The sequence below is a fragment of the Trichomycterus rosablanca genome, chromosome 1 (genome assembly GCF_030014385.1).
Source record: "Trichomycterus rosablanca isolate fTriRos1 chromosome 1, fTriRos1.hap1, whole genome shotgun sequence".
Taxonomy (NCBI): Eukaryota; Metazoa; Chordata; class Actinopteri; order Siluriformes; family Trichomycteridae; genus Trichomycterus; species Trichomycterus rosablanca.
The window spans coordinates 36,717,535-36,738,775 of NC_085988.1; the positions used below are offsets into that span (position 1 = coordinate 36,717,535).

The 21,241-nt window shown below is 39.2% G+C and overlaps 1 protein-coding gene and 1 pseudogene across 1 annotated transcript; one reads left to right on the forward strand and one right to left on the reverse strand.

Annotated features, from left to right (window-relative positions):
- Positions 1–460: 460 nt before the first annotated feature.
- Positions 461–11,928, forward strand: LOC134320794 (ubiquitin-like protein 7; annotated as a pseudogene).
- Positions 11,929–14,862: 2,934 nt separating this feature from the next.
- On the reverse strand, positions 14,863–16,176 carry LOC134320804 (E3 SUMO-protein ligase ZBED1-like). The gene is made up of 2 exons (XM_063002434.1): positions 15,287–16,176; positions 14,863–15,188 (listed from the first exon to the last, which is right to left on the reverse strand). The coding sequence occupies exons 1-2, from the start codon at positions 15,615–15,617 to the stop codon at positions 14,863–14,865; spliced, it is 657 nt and encodes a 218-aa protein (XP_062858504.1). The 5' UTR covers positions 15,618–16,176.
- Between the last annotated feature and the right edge of the window lie 5,065 nt (positions 16,177–21,241).

Sequence of the window (21,241 nt, forward strand, 5' to 3'; positions counted from 1 at the left end):
AATTCATTGTTTATTTACTTTTACATTAAAACAGATATTTCGATTTTACCTAAAGTTGTTTAGATGACTTTGTTTACTCTGATGAGTTTTCCCTCAGTTCATCTTCTAAACAGCGACTCTATCCGTTAACATGAGGGTTTTGCACTTTTTAAAAACTACAATCAAGATGGCGCACATAAACGGTTTTTTTTAACAATTTAAACTAAACTACATTTCCCATCTGCCGATTAATGTTTACGTCTGTACGTCATTTCGCACAGAATCAGGACGAGGTTTTGGCTTTAGCGTAGTGTACTTATATTTGTAAAATTACATCAGTAGTTGTCTTTATCTTAAGGCTGTCCGAACAAAACAGACTAAAACAGTTAAAACAGATTTTAGAGTAGGGGACGTACATACATCACAGACTCCTGGTGGGCAATATTAATCATTGATTTTGACATTGATGAACATAATTAATATGGCAGGTCCCGAATGGATATTGTCGCTGAAGTTAATGGACCAGCCTTCTCTCCCGAAGTCTGTGCTGCAGTTTCCAGAAGCAGAACCTGGTGATGTCCCGCCTGGTCAGTATCGGGTTGCTACTCTAAAACAGCTTGTTTCAGCACAGTTACCGGATACTATTCCAGATCCAGATCTTATAGGTGGGTTTATCCTTTTTATCATCAATTGTAAAATAGGTGCCTTGTGAAATCAGATGTCTTTGATGTATTCAACGTGACTCTTTATGATGGGCGGACCAAATGTCAGATCTGATCACTATCAGACTAAGACATTTCTTATTTTTGTGTATCGTAGGTGTCGGCATCTGCTGGACATTTAGAATTACTTTATTTTCCGTGTTATATATTAAGTAGAAACTAAATTGAAAAAATGTCTGGCACTGTAGCCTCTTGTTACTGTCTGTGGTCTTTGACATGTTTAATTATGTCTTGTTTTACTCCGAGCATACCGTTTGTTCCCACCTTTCAACCATATCCCTGCAGGTGGATTACTGGTATATATCGCTATAAAGTTTAAATACGAGTGATTAGAGTGCCCTGACCTGGGTGTTTTCCTTTTTTGGGTGTTTCTGGGTTAGGCTTTGGACCCACCATGACCCTGACCAGAATAAACAGGTTATTGAAGATAATCGAATGGATAGATATAAACAGGCAGTTGTGCAGCAATTATTCTTACAGCCTTCAGTCTAAATTACTCCAGGGTGTAAGATGATGTTAATTAACAAGTGAATGTTGCTATGTGTTAGAATGAATGAATTCAGCATACCTGCTTACCAGAGTAAAGCAGGTACTAAAGTTAAATGATTGAGAATATTGGCAGGTAGGATGGTGGCAACTCTAGAACACCAGGTTTAACCAGTTTAGCATTTTCTTTCAGTGCCCTTGTATGCTGCTTTAAACTGCCCCACACTAATTAAAGTGTATGTGTGTAAATTATGTACTATAATAAACTACCATCATGTTCAGGGTGTATTTCTTTTTTGGCTTCAGGCCAACTATGACCCAGACCATGATCAATTGGTAACTTCAATTTATGTTATGAACTCCATATCCAGGAAAGTTTGGATTTTTTAAAAATCATTTTAAAAAGAATCTGCAATTGGTTAATTCTTAACCAATTTGAACCGATTTTACTGACCAACCTAATTTTATTCTGTAAAAGTAAACAAATTTAGATGTAGCTCTTGGGGCACAGTAAGTTTTTTACTCTAGCCCACCACTGTTTGAGATCCGGGTAAGAATCTCAGCAGGTGTTAACGGCCAGCAGAGCGCCTACACAGAGCGCCTACACAGTATTCCTGCCTTGCTTTCCAGTGAAACCAGACCCACTGCGAGCCCTATAACCAGGATAAAGCAGTGATAAAATAGAACTGAAATCTAGAATTGGATATCTGCAACGCACTCGTTAAAAAGTTGGGGCAAAGGCATGTTTACCACTGTGTTACATCAACTTTCCTATTAATTAGACTTTGTAATAATTTGAGAAGGATACTAATGATTGCAGTTTTGCAAGTGGAATTTTTACCCATTCTTGCTCGATATGTGCAGGCAAGTCAAGCACACACACTCTTTGTCTTTTAAGCCACACTGTTGTAGCATGTGCAGAAAGAGGCCTAACATTGCTTGCTGAAGTAACCATGGACATCCCAGGAAAGGACATTGCCTCGATGGTAGCATGTGTCTCTCTAAACTCCCAATATATGCCTCTGTGTCAGTGGTACACATATGCAAGTCACTCATGCTGTGGTCACTGATGCACCCTCATATCATGACAGATGTTGGCTTTTGCACCTTTAGTCTGAATTATCCTTTTGGTCTTTGGTACTGAGAGCTTGATGTCTGTTCTAAAAACAAGCTGAAATATGAACTCTGATCTCATCACACGTTTCCACTGTCTTTCGGCTCATCTGAGATTAATCTAGGCCCAGAGACCTTTGGGAAATTTCTTCACAGAAGGATGTATGGCTTTCTTTTTGTGTAATAGAGTTGGACTGTGGGAAGTAACACAGTTTTCCAAAGCACTCCCGAGCCTGACTATTTTTTATCACATTTGCCTGACTCTTTCTTTTGTAATGCAGTCTGAGGCCTCTATGGTCACACACATTCAACAATGGTTCAGGTCTTGTCCTACACGGGCTGAGATTTCCCTGAAATTTCAGAATCTTTTAACAATGTGTACAGTAGATGTTGAAATATCTAAATTATTTGCAATCTTGCACTTAAAAATTTTCTTTTTGATCTGAGCTTGTCCAGTGCTCTGAAGAAGTTTGATGCAGTGTTGAGCCCCGACTTATTATTGCTTACAATGACTGAGCCATTGGTGGATTCTCCTTCTATAGCTAATTATAATTCTTTCACCTGTTACCAATTTACCTGGTTATTGTGGAACGCTGTACGTTAAATATAGGTTCAAGAAAATTAATAAATCACAGATTCTTTTTTGCATTAAACAAAACTTCCCAGCTTCTCCCTAAATGGCGTTTGTATTTTTTATAATATGACATTTTTTGACAAAACTTCTATTGTCACTGTGCTGTAAAAGTATTTGCCCCTTAAACAGTTTTTTTTATGTTTTTGCTAATGTCACATTTAAAAGTTTCAAATTGTCCTACTAATTTTAATATAAGATTAAGACAACATGAGAGGAAAAGGAATGCCTTTATTTGGCATATATACATGTACACGTGTACAATACAATGAAGCCCCTTTTTTGCATATGCCAGCTTGCTTGTAAGCTGTGGTCACACCGCAGGGTCTGGCATTGTACAGCGCCCCTGGAGCAGACAGGGTTAATAAGGGCCTTGCTCAAGGGCCAAACTGTGGTTGCATAGCAAAATCTGAATTTGAACCGACAGTCTTTCGACTGATTGCCCAAAGCTCTACCCACTAGGCCAGGGTTTTTCAAACTCTGGGTCGCGACCCAAAGAAAATGGGTCGCCCAAAAATAAATAAATAATTAAAGGATTTTTAACAGGCTCACATAAACAGGATTGTTTTTAACAGGCACATCACGAACGCCCCCTAGTGCGGGCTTTATTACAGTGCTGCAGCTCAGAGCTGTTGAGCCTAGTTGTTGCTGTTCAAACCTTTTATTCAGAATAATATATACAGTGTATTACAAAAGTGAGTACACCCCTCACATTTCTGCAAATATTTTATTATATCTTTTCATGGGACAACACTATAGAAATAAAACTTGGATATAACTTAGAGTAGTCAGTGTACAACTTGTATAGCAGTGTAGATTTACTGTCTTCTGAAAATAACTCAACACACAGCCATTAATGTCTAAATGGCTGGCAACATAAGTGAGTACACCCCACAGTGAACATGTCCAAATTGTGCCCAAAGTGTCAATATTTTGTGCCTTAACCCTCCTGGGCATGGAATTCACCAGAGCTGCACAGGTTGCTACTGGAATCCTCTTCCACTCCTCCATGATGACATCACGGAGCTGGTGGATGTTAGACACCTTGAACTCCTCCACCTTCCACTTGTGGATGCGCCACAGGTGCTCGCTCAATTGGGGTTAGTCCATCACCTTTACCTTCAGCTTCCTCAGCAAGGCAGTTGTCATCTTGGAGGTTGTGTTTGGGGTCGTTATCCTGTTGGAAAACTGCCATGAGTTTTCGAAGGGAGGGGATCGTGCTCTGTTTCAGAGTGTCACAGTACATGTTGGAATTCATGTTTCCCTCAATGAACTGCAGCTCCCCAGTGCCAGCAACACTCATGCAGCCCAAGACCATGATGCTACCACCACCATGCTTGACTGTAGGCAAGATACAGTTGTCTTGGTACTTCTCACCAGGGCGCCGCCACACATGCTGGACACCATCTGAGCCAAACAAGTTTATCTTGGTCTCGTCAGACCACAGGGCATTCCAGTAATCCATGTTCTTGGACTGCTTGTCTTCAGCAAACTGTTTGCGGGCTTTCTTGTGCGTCAGCTTCCTTCTGGGATGACGACCATGCAGACCGAGTTGATGCAGTGTGCGGCGTATGGTCTGAGCACTGACAGGCTGACCTCCCACGTCTTCAACCTCTGCAGCAATGCTGGCAGCACTCATGTGTCTATTTTTTAAAGCCAACCTCTGGATATGACGCCGAACACGTGGACTCAACTTCTTTGGTCGACCCTGGCGAAGCCTGTTCCGAGTGGAACCTGTCCTGGAAAACCGCTGTATGACCTTGGCCACCATGCTGTAGCTCAGTTTCAGGGTGTTAGCAATCTTCTTATAGCCCAGGCCATCTTTGTGGAGAGCAACAATTCTATTTCTCACATCCTCAGAGAGTTCTTTGCCATGAGGTGCCATGTTGAATATCCAGTGGCCAGTATGAGAGAATTGTACCCAAAACACCAAATTTAACAGCCCTGCTCCCCATTTACACCTGGGACCTTGACACATGACACCAGGGAGGGACAACGACACATTTGGGCACAATTTGGACATGTTCACTGTGGGGTGTACTCACTTATGTTGCCAGCTATTTAGACATTAATGGCTGTGTGTTGAGTTATTTTCAGAAGACAGTAAATCTACACTGCTATACAAGCTGTACACTGACTACTCTAAGTTATATCCAAGTTTCATGTCTATAGTGTTGTCCCATGAAAAGATATAATGAAATATTTGCAGAAATGTGAGGGGTGTACTCACTTTTGTGATACACTGTATATATATATATATATATATATATATATACTGTATATCGGAGCTAAAAAATGAATAGGCCAACTGCCGGTAACATTGAAAAGTTCTTTTCAAGAAAACGACAGACTGAGACAGTGGCTCCAGAAACAACTGAAAAGGTGTGCAATCTTCAAGAGCAAGTTCAAGAGGAGAAGGCAGTGAGCTACAAGCTAATCGCATTGCTACTGAGCCAGTCAAGAAAAAACAAAAAACGAGTGCTAGGGTCTATAAAGATGAATTAAAAGTTAAAGTTTGGATTTGTAAACTGTTCCAGTGCAAGTAAAGATGCTAAGCCAATGTGCCTTATTTGTGGTGAAAAGCTGGTGAATGAAAGTTTGAAGCCCGGAAAGTTACAACGTCATTTAACCACCCGTCATGGTGATTTGGCGGAAGGCTCAAGAAAGGCAAATGTCAGCTCAGGTGCTCAGCAGGGTGCTGTCACACAATGACAAATTGCACTTAGCATCATATAAAGTTGCATATCGTGTTGCAAAAGAAAAAATGCGCCATCAAACATTTATAGAAATATATATATTTTTATGTTGCCTGGGTTGCGTGAAAACATCATGGACAAAATGTGGGTCACCAGAAAAAAAGTTTGAAAAACCCTGCACTAGGCTACACTGTCCCCAAAATCTTGACCTTAACTTGGAATCTTGACCTCAACTGAGGCAAATGAGGCCTGCAATTTTTAGACAAACGTTCTAGGAGACAAGCTCCTGAGTGAGCAGGTCAGTAGCTCTGGTTTTACCATGTTTTTTTTTTTTTTTTAAGTAAAAAGAGCTTGCTTTTTACAAAATACAAAATTGTCCACTGTTAATAAAAGCCAAACATAACAGTTCCCGTTTAATGCCATTACACACTGCAGAGCTGGTGTACTGCGGCAGGAAGCTGAGAGATGAGCTCACTTTAGACTCCTACGGAATCCAGTCAGGATCCACAGTGCACATCTTGAGAAAGTCATGGCCAGAACCTGAGGTCCAGCCTGGTAGGCATCTGCTTTCTTAGATTTATTTTAAATGGGAACAAAGATAGCAAAACTTTGAAACTATGTAGAGTAAATTTGTATTTAACTATTTTGGCTTAACAGAAATTATATTAACTAAAAGAACATTTTAATTCACAGCCATCACATTAAAACCACCTCCTTGTTTCTACACTCACTGTCCATTTTATCAGCTCCACTTACCATATAGGAGCACTTTGTAGTTCTACAATTACTGACTGTAGTCCATCTGTTTCTCTACATACATTTTTAGCTTGGTGGTGATGGTGGTGGTGTGTTAGTGTGTATTGTGCTGGTATCAGTGGATCAGGCACAGCACCTTGTTGGTCCACCTTGATGTAAAGTCAGAGACGATCGCTCATCTATTGCTGCTGTTTGAGTTGGTCATCTTCTAGACATTCATCAGTGGTCACAGGATGCTGCCCACGGGGCGCTGTTGGCTGGATATATTTTTGGTTGGTGGACTATTCTCAGTCCAGCAGTGACAGTGATGTGTTTAAAAACTCCTGCAGCGCTGCTGTGTCTGATCCACTCATACTAGCACAACACACACTAACACACCACCACCATGTCAGTGTCACTGCAGTGCTGAGAATGACCCACCACCTAAATAATACCTACTCTGTAGTGGTCCTGGGAGAGTCCTGACCATTGAAGAACAGCATGAAAGGTGGCTAACAAAGCATGCAGAGAAACAGATGGACTACAGTCAGTAATTGTAGAACTACAAAGTGCTTCTATATGGTAAGTGGAGCTGATAAATTGGACAGTGAGTGTAGAAACAAGGAGGTGGTTTTAATGTTATGGCTGATCGGTGTATATTGTTTATTGTGTATATTTATTGTTGAGTACTGTTGTAGAATTGTATTGGTTTAATTGTAGCTTAAATACATGTGTACAAAACATTACTTGATGGAGGTTTTAATATACTGTTTAAATTACATTTCTTCAGAGCCAGTGGACAAAGTAACAGCTGCAAGAGAATTTCGTGTCCTGCAGGCAGCTCTTCACACCAGCACAGCCTACAGAGACTCGGTAGGAGCATTCTTACAGGCAACATCTGTGAGGACTGTTTTAGCTAAAACTAACGGTTTTCAAAGTCAACAAACAAACAAATTAAGCTCCTCCTGTTACTGTTATTTACAAAGCCCATGTCATAACACATGTATTTCTATTCAACCATTATTGTCTAGGAAGTAGAATGTGTCCCTTTACTGAATAACACACACAGATAATGATTTTCCTTGACATATTGTTCAAAATAAACATTATACTAAGGGACCTGATGACTTTAAATGTGTTTTTCAAATTTCTGTTTTATTGTCAGGTGTTTAAGATGCTTAACAACAAGGAATCTTTGGATCAAATAATTGTGGCAACACCTGGCCTGAGTAGTGATCCAATGGCTCTTGGTAGGCTACCTATGTCTGTATTTGCATCATTAAAGAAGCTTGACAGGCCACTCAGCAGAGGTGGAAAGAGTACTAAAATATTGTACTCAAGTAAAAGTACTATTACTTTGATGAATTTTTACTTAAGTACGAGTAAAATTACTAGTCTAAAAATCTACTGAAGTAAAAAGTTTAAAATGTACTCAGAGTAAACGTTACTTTTTTAACAGAAGGAGGGACATCATTTTCCAACAGAAGTTGATAGATGAATGATACAGCAGCAGCTCACCAGCCATGCAGCATATTAGCAGTTCATGTGTGGATTTAACCACTCTACACACCTAACAGACTGCAACTGCTGTTATCAATTCAGAATAGCATTATTTCTGTTTATCCTCAATAAATCACTGTATTTTATAGCTTGTTGGACTTGACGCTAACTAACTTGGTTCAGGTCAATAGTGCCAATTAGGGTTGGGGGGGGGGGGGGGGGGGTGTTAGGCGTTTAGGGTTGTACTTATAAAAAATATAACGGGTCTTACCCCATCATAGGAACATGATCAAAATGATCAAAAACAAACCAGCAGAATCTCACAATCACATTTATGCTGTACGATTGGCCTGTTATTCAGATAGGGGTGGGATATTACAAAGCCAGATAGGGACTCTCTCATAACTAATGCAATTACGACCTGTGCTGGCTGATTGATGCCGCCTGCACAAAGACGGGAAAAGAGTGTCTCCCCATACACAGTGCTGATCCGCAGTGCACTCGTCAAAGTGTAGGTGAAAAAATGCATACTGCTGCTGCCCACGTGTCAGAGGGGGCACGGGTTAGCTTCGTTCTCCTCAATCAGAGCGGGGGTCGGCATTAGTGGAGAGGAAGCATGACGCAATCGGCCAATTGGACACGCTAAAAAAAGGGAGAAATAGGGGAGAAAATGCATAAACAAAAAAAAAGCTTGAGAGAATGCATTAGATGTATATAATGCAGTGGTTTACAATTATAAAATAAATTCACAAGAAAGGTATAGCCAATCTTGACTGATATAGTTTTGGGATGCTATTGGAAACATGACACATGGTTTGATTGAGATGTTGTCTTTTAGGTGTCCTTCAAGACAAGGACCTCTTTGTGCAATTTACAGATCCCAACATGCTTGACATGTGAGTAAAATATGTAAATATTGGCCTGGCCTGTTTTATATGTACTTCCAATATGCAAAGGAATCCAGATAGTTTTTTATTCAACATAATTATTCAAATTAGATTGATTTGATCATATTTCTGTGTATTTTCTAGGTTGATCAGCTCTCATCCAGCACTGGTTAATGCCATCATTTTGGTATGGTTTTGCATTCTGTAGCGGGCAGTGTGCCCAGCCAGACAAGTGCAAGCTCTTCCAGAAATGTGTCCTCTAGCTCCTACAGTGACATGCCAGGTAATAGTTACTTTCAAATAGGCTATTGCATGAGTGTTCAGCAACATTATACAGTTAAAGTCATAAATTACATACACTTGTAAAGGATATGTATGTCATGACAGTAGTTTTAGTAACTAAACAACAAATGCATACAGTTTTAAAACCAGAATACATTTTCCAAAATTCCAATGATTTATTTACATAAAAAGAACAGCTGCAGAAAGCATTTAAATCACATGCCGGTAAATGCATGTTATGACATACACTTACAGGTCTATGTAACATGTTAGTTTCAACTGTACTCATAGAAGTCTAGTGAATTTAATCTATGAGCGTAATACTGTTATGCAGCTTTCACATAATTTTTTTTTTAATCTGCAGGAGGTTTTCTTTTTGAAGGCATGTCAGATGATGAGGAAGAATTCCAGTCTGTAAGGATTGGCATTTATTGTCTTTTTCTTTTTAGTTAACTGAATTTTTAACCACATTAGCTGTTTTCAAGTCCCACCTACTACTTCATTACACAAACTTTATTACACAAACTGCCTTGGAAGATGAGGGCTAGCATGTGCTTGTTCTAAAACCCATTAAACCAGCTACTACTTTTTCGAAATGCTGCTCATACAATGTCACAGAAGGGTGATGATACCTGCCCTGTTCTGTGTAAATAAGCTCTCAGACCCCAACATCGCAACACCATATCAAGTTTGCTTTCATAGACTTCCAGACACCGGAGTCAGGATTCAGACTACCAGCCTCTAATGGACAGAGAAAATGCTTTATTGTTATGCCAAATAGGAACTAGTTTTTCGAAAGTCTACATAGAATAGAATGCCTTTATTTGTCATATATACATATACAGATGTACAGTACAACGAAATTCTTTATTCACATATCCCACCTTGTTTGGAAGCTGGGGTCAGAGCGCAGGGTCCGCCATTGTACACCCCCTGGAGCGGAGAGGGTTAAGAGCCTTGCTCAAGGGCCCAACAGTGGCTGCATGCCAGAGCTGGGATTCGAACTTTCAACCTTTTAGTTGATAGCCCAAAGCCCCACCCACTAGGCTACATCATGTGAAGCATGCTTTTATGTTGTGTCTTTTTCACTCAATAAACTGTTCTGATCTGTACCAGGGGAATCGCGGTGGGCCATCCACCAGCTTTGCAGGCTTTTCTGGGTTGAGGCCTGCTACCTTAGGTTACAGTGGAGCAGTAGGACCCAGACCAATCACCCAAAGTGAGCTTGCAACAGCTCTGGCCCTCGCCAGCACTCCAGAGAGCAGTGCTGTTACACCTACCATAGGAAATCAGGTATGCTTTTGGCATCTGTTAGCTTTGGCTATAGTATTTATTTAATCTATCTAATAAGATTACTAATAAACAATAGGGACTTTCTCTGAATGCAAATTTTAATGTGTTATATGCATATAATAATAGGAAACGGTGTATATTATAACTTTTGATTAAGGTACAGCAGTCTAAAATCTACACTTTATCATTCATAACGATGAAGTGAAAATGTTTTTAGTTTTTACCAATTTTTTTTTAAATAAAAAAACTGAAATTACTTTTTCACAAAAGCATTCAGACCTGTTATTAAATACCTTGTAGAAGTTCTTTTGGCAACAGTTACAGCTGACATATCAATTCTTCTTGATATGTCTCTACAAGCTTTAGAAGCTCTAGATTCTCTTAAACTCTATCAGAGTAGATGTGAAGTGTCTGTGAACTGACTCTCCATAGATGTTTAATAGGGTTTAAGTCTGGTCTTTGGTTGGGACACTCAAAGAAATTCATAGACCTTCAATAACCGGACTTTCCAGCAATACAATGATCCAAAAGCAAACTTTCAAGTCAACCAAAGCTTGGTTAAAGAATCAGTCCTGGAATATCCTGGAGAGTCCTTTTCAGTCTCCAGATTTAAATACCATGGTAATTCTATAGGGGGATTTAAAGAAACATTTGGAGCATTAAAGCCATCAAAACACTAGGAGCTGGATGCTTTTGCACGAGAAAAATGTTTCCACAAGGGAGGTGTCAAGAGGCTTGTTAGCACTTACAGAAATCACTTATTAGAGGTTATTAAGGCAAAAGTACTGAGGCCAGGGGTTGAATAATAGTTCACATGAAAGAGAACTAGACGTTTTTTATTTGAACTTAAAATTATTTTATGAAAATTACTTGTATGTATTAATAAATATTCTTTGTCTTTTTACTGACACTTGTGTATTTATTTTCAACACATCATAGTCATAATCCATCATAAGGTGAAGGGGCTGAATGATTCCAGTTGCAGCTTTGCATAATTATTATTTTTACCTTAAGGTTTTAAAATATCAAGTTCTAAGTTAGACCTTAATTTCTTAGGGTGCCTCTTCAGGGGTTTCACCTATTCCTGCTGGAACTCCTATAACAAATGACTTGTTTAACCAGGCCCTACAGCAAGCCTTACAAGTGTCCAGTATTTCCTCACTCCAGGTAAGTACCCACTATCATACATTTTAAAGCTGTGATTATTTTAAATAAGGATTAGTTTGGTGTTGCAGATCTGTCTGTAAGAAGCACATTAATGTGTGTTTTTAGAGTCAGTGGCAATCTCAACTTCAGCAGCTGCGTGATATGGGAATCCAGGATGAGGAGCTTATCCTGAGAGCCCTACAAGCCACTGGTGGAGACATTCAAGCTGCTCTAGAGCTCATTTTTGCTGGAGGAGCACCATGAAATACTCACTATATTTTACACTACAATATTTGTGCACTTTTCTCTGAGATGCCCACATGTTTTATTTATTTTAAATTATGTGAACATGTTTTAAGAAAACTGTTTATTACGCCGACTCAACCACCAATGTTCGAAGATATTATAAGATATTATATTGAAGTTCTGTGTAAAGTTATGCACTAATTATTCATTAAATGCAACTGAATTATTACAGAAACTTTGTTGGTTTCTATACATTGTACATTAATGGGTGTCAAAATAATTCCATTTGATTAATTTTACTATTTTTTTTATTTTTATGTATGTATTTTGTTTTACATTTGGGTTTTCAAAGACGTTGCGATGTAGAGGAAAATTAATGACAATTTCAATTTGAAAAAGATTGATTTTTGATTGAAAGTTGTTTTTATTATATTTAAATTTAAGGCTAGATTTTGTATGCCTTTTTATTCATTTATTGTTTGCAATTAAATAATATTGAATTTTTATTTCCCCCCAATTTTTCTCTCGATATAGTCATACCCAATTGCCCATATTGTTTGCCTGCAGCCCCCTACCCCGGGCTGTAACTAACACGCCTAAGTTAAAATTACATTTTTAATAGCATTATCAGTGGTTTAATCTCACACGCAGAGCAGTAAAGGGATACCCTAACAAAGGATTAAAATAAATAAATTCCTACATTAGATTTATAGCTTATATTTGCAAATTGCATTTAGAAAAAAGGTACAAATTCTTTAATGAAATGTATTTCTATCAGAAGGCTGCATATTTGCTTCAGAGTGCACCAGGGTCCTGGGTTCAAATCTTGTCTCCGATCACTGTCAGTGTGGAGTTTGACACTGAATTGCCCTATAGGTGAATGGGTGTGAATGAGTGTCTACCCCACGATGGACTGGCGCCCCGTCCAGTGTGTTACTTTGTGCCTTGTGCCTGTTGAAAAGCTGGGATAGCCCCCCTATCCTAATTGGTTAAGAAAGTGAGTGAGTGAGTTTAATATCTGGACGTTTTGGCTTTTACTTAACCGAGGTGATTATTGCTGCCACCCACTGGTGCAGTTCACATTGTTGCCATATTGACGTGCAATCCTTATTTTAAAAGTTGCATTTGGTGTGACATTGCTCATGCATTTTTAATTGAGGGACTTAACACACACACACGCACACACACACACACACACACAAATCTGATACTTAGGTGTCCACATACTTCAATGTATAATTGATTAAAAAAAAGTATTAAAACCCTATTTCAATATATTGGAGCTAATAAAAAGCTAAGATGGTTGTTAAAGCATGCTTTTGCTTTCTACATATACTGTACATAATAATTTAAATGTAGAACAATTAATAAAAGCTCACTCATCAGACCACACTTTTTCCCCCATTGCTCCTGGGTCAGGTATTTGTGCACATAACACAGAGTGATGCGATGCCCTTATAAAGGTTTCTGAGCTGTGGCTTGCACCACTGTTACTCTTTGCTGATAATGTTGGTTTATAATGTTAGATATGCTGCATTGACTTTTATAGGACAGTGTTTTAAGGCCACTATTTAAAAAATTTGAGAATGAAGTCGTAATATTTTGAAAGGTGTAATATTTCCAGACTGAAGTTAAAATATTAGAGATTAAAAGTCTTAATATTTTGAAAGGTGTAATATTTCCAGAATGAAGTTGAAATATCAGAGATTAAAAGTCTTAATATTTTGAAAATAAAGTCGAAATACTTTATATTCGGAATGAAGTTTTGATTTTGAGAATAGTAACGTAATAGTAACATTTCAAGACTAAAGTCGTAAAGTTGTAAGAATGGTAGATTTATAGCTACCAAAGATAGATTTATAGCTACCTCCACCTCCAAGCTGAGGTAAGGTTATAATTTACTGTTATGAGGTACTCCCTTTCATCTGTGCTTCTCTAAACTGGCAGCCCCCTACAATTAGCCTACTTTTCCTTTAAATATTAAGACTTTATTCTTAAAATATTATGACTTTATTCTTGAAGTCTATATTTCAAACATTGGCTCTAAAATCGTACTTTTATGATTGTTTTTATTAAACCATAAAATATTACTTTTTATTTTTTGTACCCAAGACACCTGTAATTCTGGCACCCACTATTTTGGCTTCTTTGAAACTCTGTTAATTGCCTATGCTGTTTCGAAATCTTACACAATGTTAACTGTTAAATCTGTTTATGTTTTAGAGATGATAGATCATAGATGCTATACAATGCCATAAGTTCCATCACATATAGACCGTTTCAAATGAATATTCTGCGTCCGGAATCGCATACTTCCATACTCAATAGTACGCGAGAGCGGTTAGTATGTCCGAATACATAGTATAAATAAAGAGGTACGCGAGAAGTACCCGGATAACGTACTTATTGGGCAACCATGTTTGAGTATGCAAGCGATGCAGACTTGACCGCTAATGTATCCCATAATGCAACTGGAGCTGCGTAGGCGTTCAAAGCGGAAGTCCTCTGTTCACAAGTGTAAGTAAGATAAATAAAATAAAACATTTTAAAGACGAACAAATAACAAAAACACGATAAATATCCAAAATTTTGGCGAGTGGGGTTTGTAATGAGTCTGTAACTATGGTGATATTACGTCATCACATCTTTACGTCATCACTTGACGTTGGCAAGATGGCGCATGTAGTACGTAGTGATGTTGTGTGCATAGTGCATACTTCTATACTGAAAGTATGTACTTTTTTACCGGCCGAGTAGTGCATACTTCCTCCAATCTAGTACGTACTCTGTAAGTATGCGATTCCGGACGCAGCTAAATATTCATGATTCAAGGAAGTGACGTAGCTGTTCCTAAGACGCTTCCGCTTGGCGGTAAACAGTAGTGATGCTCAAATGAAGCAATGAAGCAGTATTGAACCACTTTGCCAATTGTATTGAACATGGGTTCATTCATTCATAGGTTCGTTTCAGTGACATCTAGTGGTGAAATAGTAGACAACAAACACTGTCAATATATGTTCAGCTGATTTAGTGGACATGTTGACTAATATCTAGGATTGAGAGAGGGTGTGTTTAAAGAAACAAAACCGGTGCAGAAAGGTGGGTTGTGCTTATTTAACTCAGTCATGAAATTTAGTGATGGGAATTCAGAGGTTTTTATTAAGGAATAAGAGTTTTTCCACAGTTTTTGGACTTAGCCGATTTCTTTTTTTGCTGACAACTTCTCCGGCTTTTGAAAAAACACGTTCACACGGAACAGATGAGGCTGGTATGCATAAATATTGTTTAGCCAACAAGAACAAATGTGGATAAACATTTTTGTGCTCATTCCAGTAGGCCAGTGGATCATCTGATCTTTGCAAGGGAGGATCAGACAAGTATCTCTGAACTTCAATTGTGGCATCTGATGTATGATTCCTGTGAGCTCTTGCCAGTGCAGCATCTCGATCAAAACTTGACCAAAGGTTGGAAGCTGAAAGAACAATAAAGATTTGACAGTCATGAATACATACAAGTTTCATTGTGTCTATGTGACTGTCTGTGTGTTCATAATTACCAACTTACAACTACCTGAGGAGGATGGATTTTGTGCACTTGTTGCTGGTTGAGGTGAATGATCTGATAAAGTCTCCACTCGTGTCTGCCTGACCAGTGCTGCACATTCAGCTGTAAGTTTCCGTGCAGCATTTTGGGCCTTTTCTGGACTGTGAAATCCAATGGCTTTAAATCTTGGATCCAACAGTGTGGCAAGTGACACGAGTGTTGAGCTCTCAAGGTTATCAAACGTATTTATGAGGGTTGCAGTGATATTCCGTCCAAGAAGTGTTGCTGTTACATTTGTGGTCTTCAGTATTACTTCCTGGGTTGCTTGAAATAACATCTTTACAAGTGGAATCACCATTTAACCTGACACTCTCTTCTCCTGGGACAGTTCCACAGTTGCTGCATAGAACGGGGAAAGCACTTGGAGACATGCTGCGATTGTTTCATATTCCTCAGAAGAGAGAGGATGAACATCTTAAGTGATGCCAGAGCTGCCCCGACTGTCTGTCTCTCATCATACAAGCGCTGCAACATCAAAAAGGTGCTGTTCCAGTGTGTATCCACCTCCTGAATTAGCTTCATCACTGCACAGTTCATTTGCTGTTGCACATGTTTCAGTTTTTCTTTTCCGGTAGTGCTTGACCTAAAATAGGTCACCACTTTTCGTGCCTTTGAACGCTGTTCTTCTAGGCCAGGCGTTTGATCCAGGGACTTTTTAACAACCAAATTTAACGCATGTGCAATGCAAACAATATGTCGCATGGCTAGTTTTTTTGCAGTGCAGAGCATGTTTGCAGCAGCATCAGTCACCAGGCATTGAACCTTCCCCTCAAGTCCCCACTCCACTACCAGAGACATCAGAGCAGCTGCAATGTTTTCAGCACTGTGGTCTTGGGGGAAAGGCAGCACTCCTAAAAGTAAAGTGTCCATCTTCATATTATCCAGGACACAATGACAAGTTACTGCCAGATAGGCATCCATATTCATGGAGATCCACATATCAGAGGTCAGGCTCACTCTCTCCACACTCTGCAGTTGAGCCTTGGCTTTGGCCTTCTCCTCCTCATATTTTTCCTCCACCATCAGAGCCTGTCTGGAGGGCAGAGTGTATGTGGGGTCAAGCTTTGCCACAAACTCCTTGAAGCCTGGATCATCCACAATGGTAAAAGCCTGAGAATCCCTCACCAGAAAATTTACCAAAGCCTCATCCAGCTCATGCTTTCGGTCCACTAGGACAGAATCAAACAAAAACTGTTATCTGACATCATGTTACTGTAACATTTTAGTGGTTTATAGAATTGTGTGGAAAAACATATATATTAAACATAACCTACCAGTGTTGTCCTGCTTGGCTCTGTAGTGCCTAATCATCAAGGACGCATTGTTATTATATGCCAGTACAAGCAAACAATACAAGCACTGGACCTGTATGAACAGTAATGATCAAACAAAAAAACAAACTGTCAGGTCATAGAAATCACTTAAATCACCACACATCACCCCCTCCCCGCTTTAAACAAATTGCTTGTTTAGTAATAAAGAACTCACCTTATTAGGACTGATCAGTTCAAAGTGTTCCCACATTTGAGAACGGCTTCTTTTCCTAGTTGACTCCATATTAATCGACCACAAGCAATATTTATGAGAGCAACAACACCACACGCAATAAACCCACATGTTGTCAGTTGTTTCGGGTGCCTTTAAAGTGTGTTTTGGCGCGCACAAGCCACCTGAAGCAAGTCGCGTCAGCGACTGATCTTGCGATCTGAAGCTATTGTGGGATTCATTCCGGGACCGAAGCAGTCACTGCTTCATACGTCATCGCTTACGTAACTTGCTCTGCCGTGAAGCAAGCATTGAAGCAGTGGTTCAAAGGAAAGGCAACTTCGAGTTTGAAGCAAGGATCGGAGCTTCGGTGTCAGACTAACATCACTAGTAAACAGCGCTCAGAACAATAGCGACTGACCACAACTGCTTCAATTCTTTTGCGTTAGTTCAGGTCTGATTTATTGACAGTATGTCTAAATTAAAGTTAGGACCATGTTGTTCGGTTGGCGGATGTTCCCTCAGGCCAGGTACAAACTTGCTTTCAGAAATTAAAGTGGACAGATTTCCAAAAGACCACGCACAGCGAAACGCTTGGATTGCTGCTATAAAGAGAGACGGCTGGATACCCACTATCAACTCTTATAATAAATGTAATATATAGCAATGTTATCATAATAAAATATTGTGAACAAATGTACTCACTTGAACGCTGTTCTCATGGTGTCTTGTCCCTGACGTTTAGCTTAAGTGTATTAAAATACGCAGGCACTTAATATTTGTATTAAAAGAACAGAATAAACATTAACCTAAGACCTAATAAACATAAGCCTTAAAAGTTTACATTCCCCTTATAATACTGTGTAAAAGTCATAACTTTATAGGACTATATTTTGGGGAAATGTCACTATATGGAATTATATCAACAGCTCTTAGCTCAATTATTAAATGACATGCAGACCTGTAAAGAAACATTGTTCTACTTTTGTAATACAAAAAGTAAGTAAACTATTTATGAATACATTGTGCTTACTGTGAAATATTTCATGTATTTCCAGGCTATAAAAAATATAATATGTTCTAATTCAGATGAGAAGTAATTCACTGTGGTTAATGGTTAAAACTCTGTTAATTTCCTATGCCATTTTGAAATCTTACACAATGTTAACTGTTCATCCATCACATATACTTCCTAATACATTGGAGGAAAAGATGATATTCCCAGCAGTTTTAGAAATAATATGGATCTATCCTGCATGAGACACAGGTTTGGTGTTGGATAAGGAGTGTGATAAGGATCAAGTTGCTGCATTTTCTGTAAGATTAACAAAATTACAAATTTGTAACCATACATCAGTACAACAAAAAGTGTTGAAAATCTGCCATCAATAACCCAAACTACCAGGAAACATTAAGGAGCGTTCACATGTTTAAACCACTGCAAGGACGGCACGGTGCCTCAGTGGATAGCACTGTCGCCTTACAGCAGAAGGTCCTGGGTTCGATCCCCAGGTGGGGCGGTCTGGGTACTTTCTGTGTTGAGTTTGCATGTTCTCCCCATCTCTGCGTGGGTTTCCTCCAGGGTTTCCGCCTACAGTCCAAAGACATGCAAGTAAGGTGAATTGGAGATACAAAATTGTCCATGACTGTGTTTGATGAACCTTGTGTAATGAGTAACTACCGTTTCTGTCATGTACCCAATGTAACCAAAGTGTAAAACATGATGTTAAAATCCCAATAAATAAACAAACAAACCACTACAAACTACAAAATGTTAATAGCAAATTGGTAAGTTTGATTTTAGTCCAGGAATTAGTATTTCTTTTTAAACCTACACACTTGTTTAAACTGCTTTAATAGATGTAGGGTTTTGGTTTTTTTATTCAGCAAGACTAATGCTTATTATTAAAAGTCCCCCAGCCAACCTGAACTGCTGGCCGTGCACTAACGTTGCAAAATTTTGTCTTAAATGTGGGTGGAAATATACCAGGATGGGCCCAAGCTTAGCCCTGACTAAAATTGGCTACGTTTATGGCATTATTGGGTGACATGGTGGCTCGGTGGGTAGCACTGTTGCCTCACAGCAAGAAGGTCCTGGGTTCAATTACCAGGTGGGGCAATCTGGGTCCTTTCTGTGTGGAGTTTGCATGTTCTCCATGTGTCTGCATGGGTTTTCTCCAAGAGCTCCGTTTTTCCTACAGTCCAAAGACATGCAAGTGAGGTGAATTGGAGATACAAAATTGTCCATGACTGTGTTTGACATTAAAACTTGTGAACTGATAAATCTTGTGTAACCAGCAATGACCGTTTCTGTCATGAAAATAACCAAAGTGTGTAAAATGTGACGTTAAAATCCTAACAAATAAATTATGGCGTTACTGTAGTGCCAAAATCGAGACGAGCAGAATTATCTATTCTCTCACTCGAATTCACCCTGCTCGCGCACGGATAAACTGTGCTCGTGCACAAAAGGGTGAAATTCGTGCAAGAGCAGAGAAAATCCTGCTCGCACACATATTGTGCTCTCAGCTTTTGGCTGTAACGCCACATCTGTTGGAACAGGGGTCCTCAAACTTTTTAACTTAAGGGCCGGATTACTGTTCTTCAGTGTTTCGGGGGGCCGGACCGCAGATGAAATAGTAAACACACCCCAAAAAAAGCTATTTACTATGTATACTGGATGTATTGTCTGCTGTGTATAACTGTAGTATAATTTTACTTCATAATGATAATGCAGACATTTGATTTATTTTAATCATTTTCATTATCCCAACTCATACAGTGTTTCCCCAAAAATCAGTGTGAACTGTGAGTCTGCTTTTGCCTGACGAGACAGTAAGCATCAGGTTCCATATTTGTTACTGCCAGTCATAATAGGTAATAAGTGTTGATGAGTGAGTCTGAATCTGGTTGGAGATTTAAGGTGTTTAAACTTCGATAAAGTCTGCTCACAGGTACAGTGGTACTTCGGTATACGTCCTTAATCCGTTCCACCCAGCTAACAATTTTTGGTTCCCAGAACATTCTGGGAACGTTAGTTTTTGGTTCCCAGAACGTTCTGGGAACGGATCATTTTGGTTGCCCTTTGGTTCCCCAGGAAAGTTTTCTTTACGGAAATAGAACGTTCCCGTTTGGTTGTGCATTACAGTTCTGGGAACGTTCCCCTAACGTTCCCGTAACCTTAAAATTATTGAAACCTTCCCAGCTAGCCTTGTAATTGTGGCCCACTTCCGGCGCAGCTCCTGCCAGCCGAGCCGAGCCTGCCGCATCTGGTTCAGTGCCGGCAGCCCGTGTCGGCTCTGACTCTTTTTGAATGACTGCCCAGAATCGGGCCAAATACACTGGCCCAAATCCGGATGCCGGATCTCCGCCGACTCTCCCATAACTGGGCCGGAATAGCCCCCAAAGCACTGCGATACTATTTATTTCCCGCTTTCTTCTCCTTTACATCATCATAGATAAAATAGTAGATTTATGCTACAGATTAACTACAGATTGTGCAGCAGAAAGTATTTTATTAAGATAATTGCAGCAAGTAGTATACTATTTATAATAATAATCAGAATATTATAAATGAGACCAATTATAAAAGTGAACCAAAATGACAGCTAATTGAATATTATATATAGAAAATAACATATAATTGCATATAAGAATAATAATTAAAAATGTGAACAATATATAAAATATATATAAAAACAATATAAATTACAGTTTGTTTGTTTGTTTATTAGGATTTTAACATCATGTTTTAAACTTAGGTTACATTCATGACAGGACAGGTAGTTACTCATTACACAAGATTCATCAATACACAAGGTTATGTCGAACACAGTCATGGACAATTTAGTGTCTCCAATTCACCTCACTTGCATGTCTTTGGACTGTGGGAGGAAACCGGAGCACCCGGATGAAACCTACACGGACACGGGGAGAACATGCAAACTCCACACAGAAAGGACCCAGACCGCCCCACCTGGGGATCTTGTGACCTTGGCTGATGATCTACGCCGGATGTTAGATGCTGCAGAGTAGTGTTCATAGTTTTCACTCATGTATGAGAGGTGAATAAGCAAATGTGGCTCAGTGATGGTAGTGGACACTTGAATATCTACAAAAAATACAAGGGACAACCTTTGGGTTATAAAATTATATACGATCAGCCATAACATTAAAACCACCTCCTTCTGCAATTTCCCTCTGGGATCAATAAAGTATTCTGATTCTGATTGTATGTATACTCTTTTTCTATCAGCTCCACTAACCATATAGTTTACTAACCATTTACTGACTTTCCCTATGGGATTAATAAAGTTATCTATCTATAGGTGCACTTTGTAGCTCTACAGTTCCACTGTCGTCCATCAGTTCCACTGCATACTTTGTTAGCCCTCTTTTACCTTATTCTTCAATGGTCAGGACTCCCAGGACCACTAC

Coding starts and splice junctions, on each gene's coding strand:
- LOC134320804 (XM_063002434.1), bottom strand. CDS start 15,617: ATGGTGATTCCACTTGTAAAGATGTTATTTCAAGCAACCCAGGAAGTA. Junction 15,189..15,286: donor ACAAAATCCATCCTCCTCAG/GTAGTTGTAAGT, acceptor TTGTTCTTTCAG/CTTCCAACCTTTGGTCAAGT.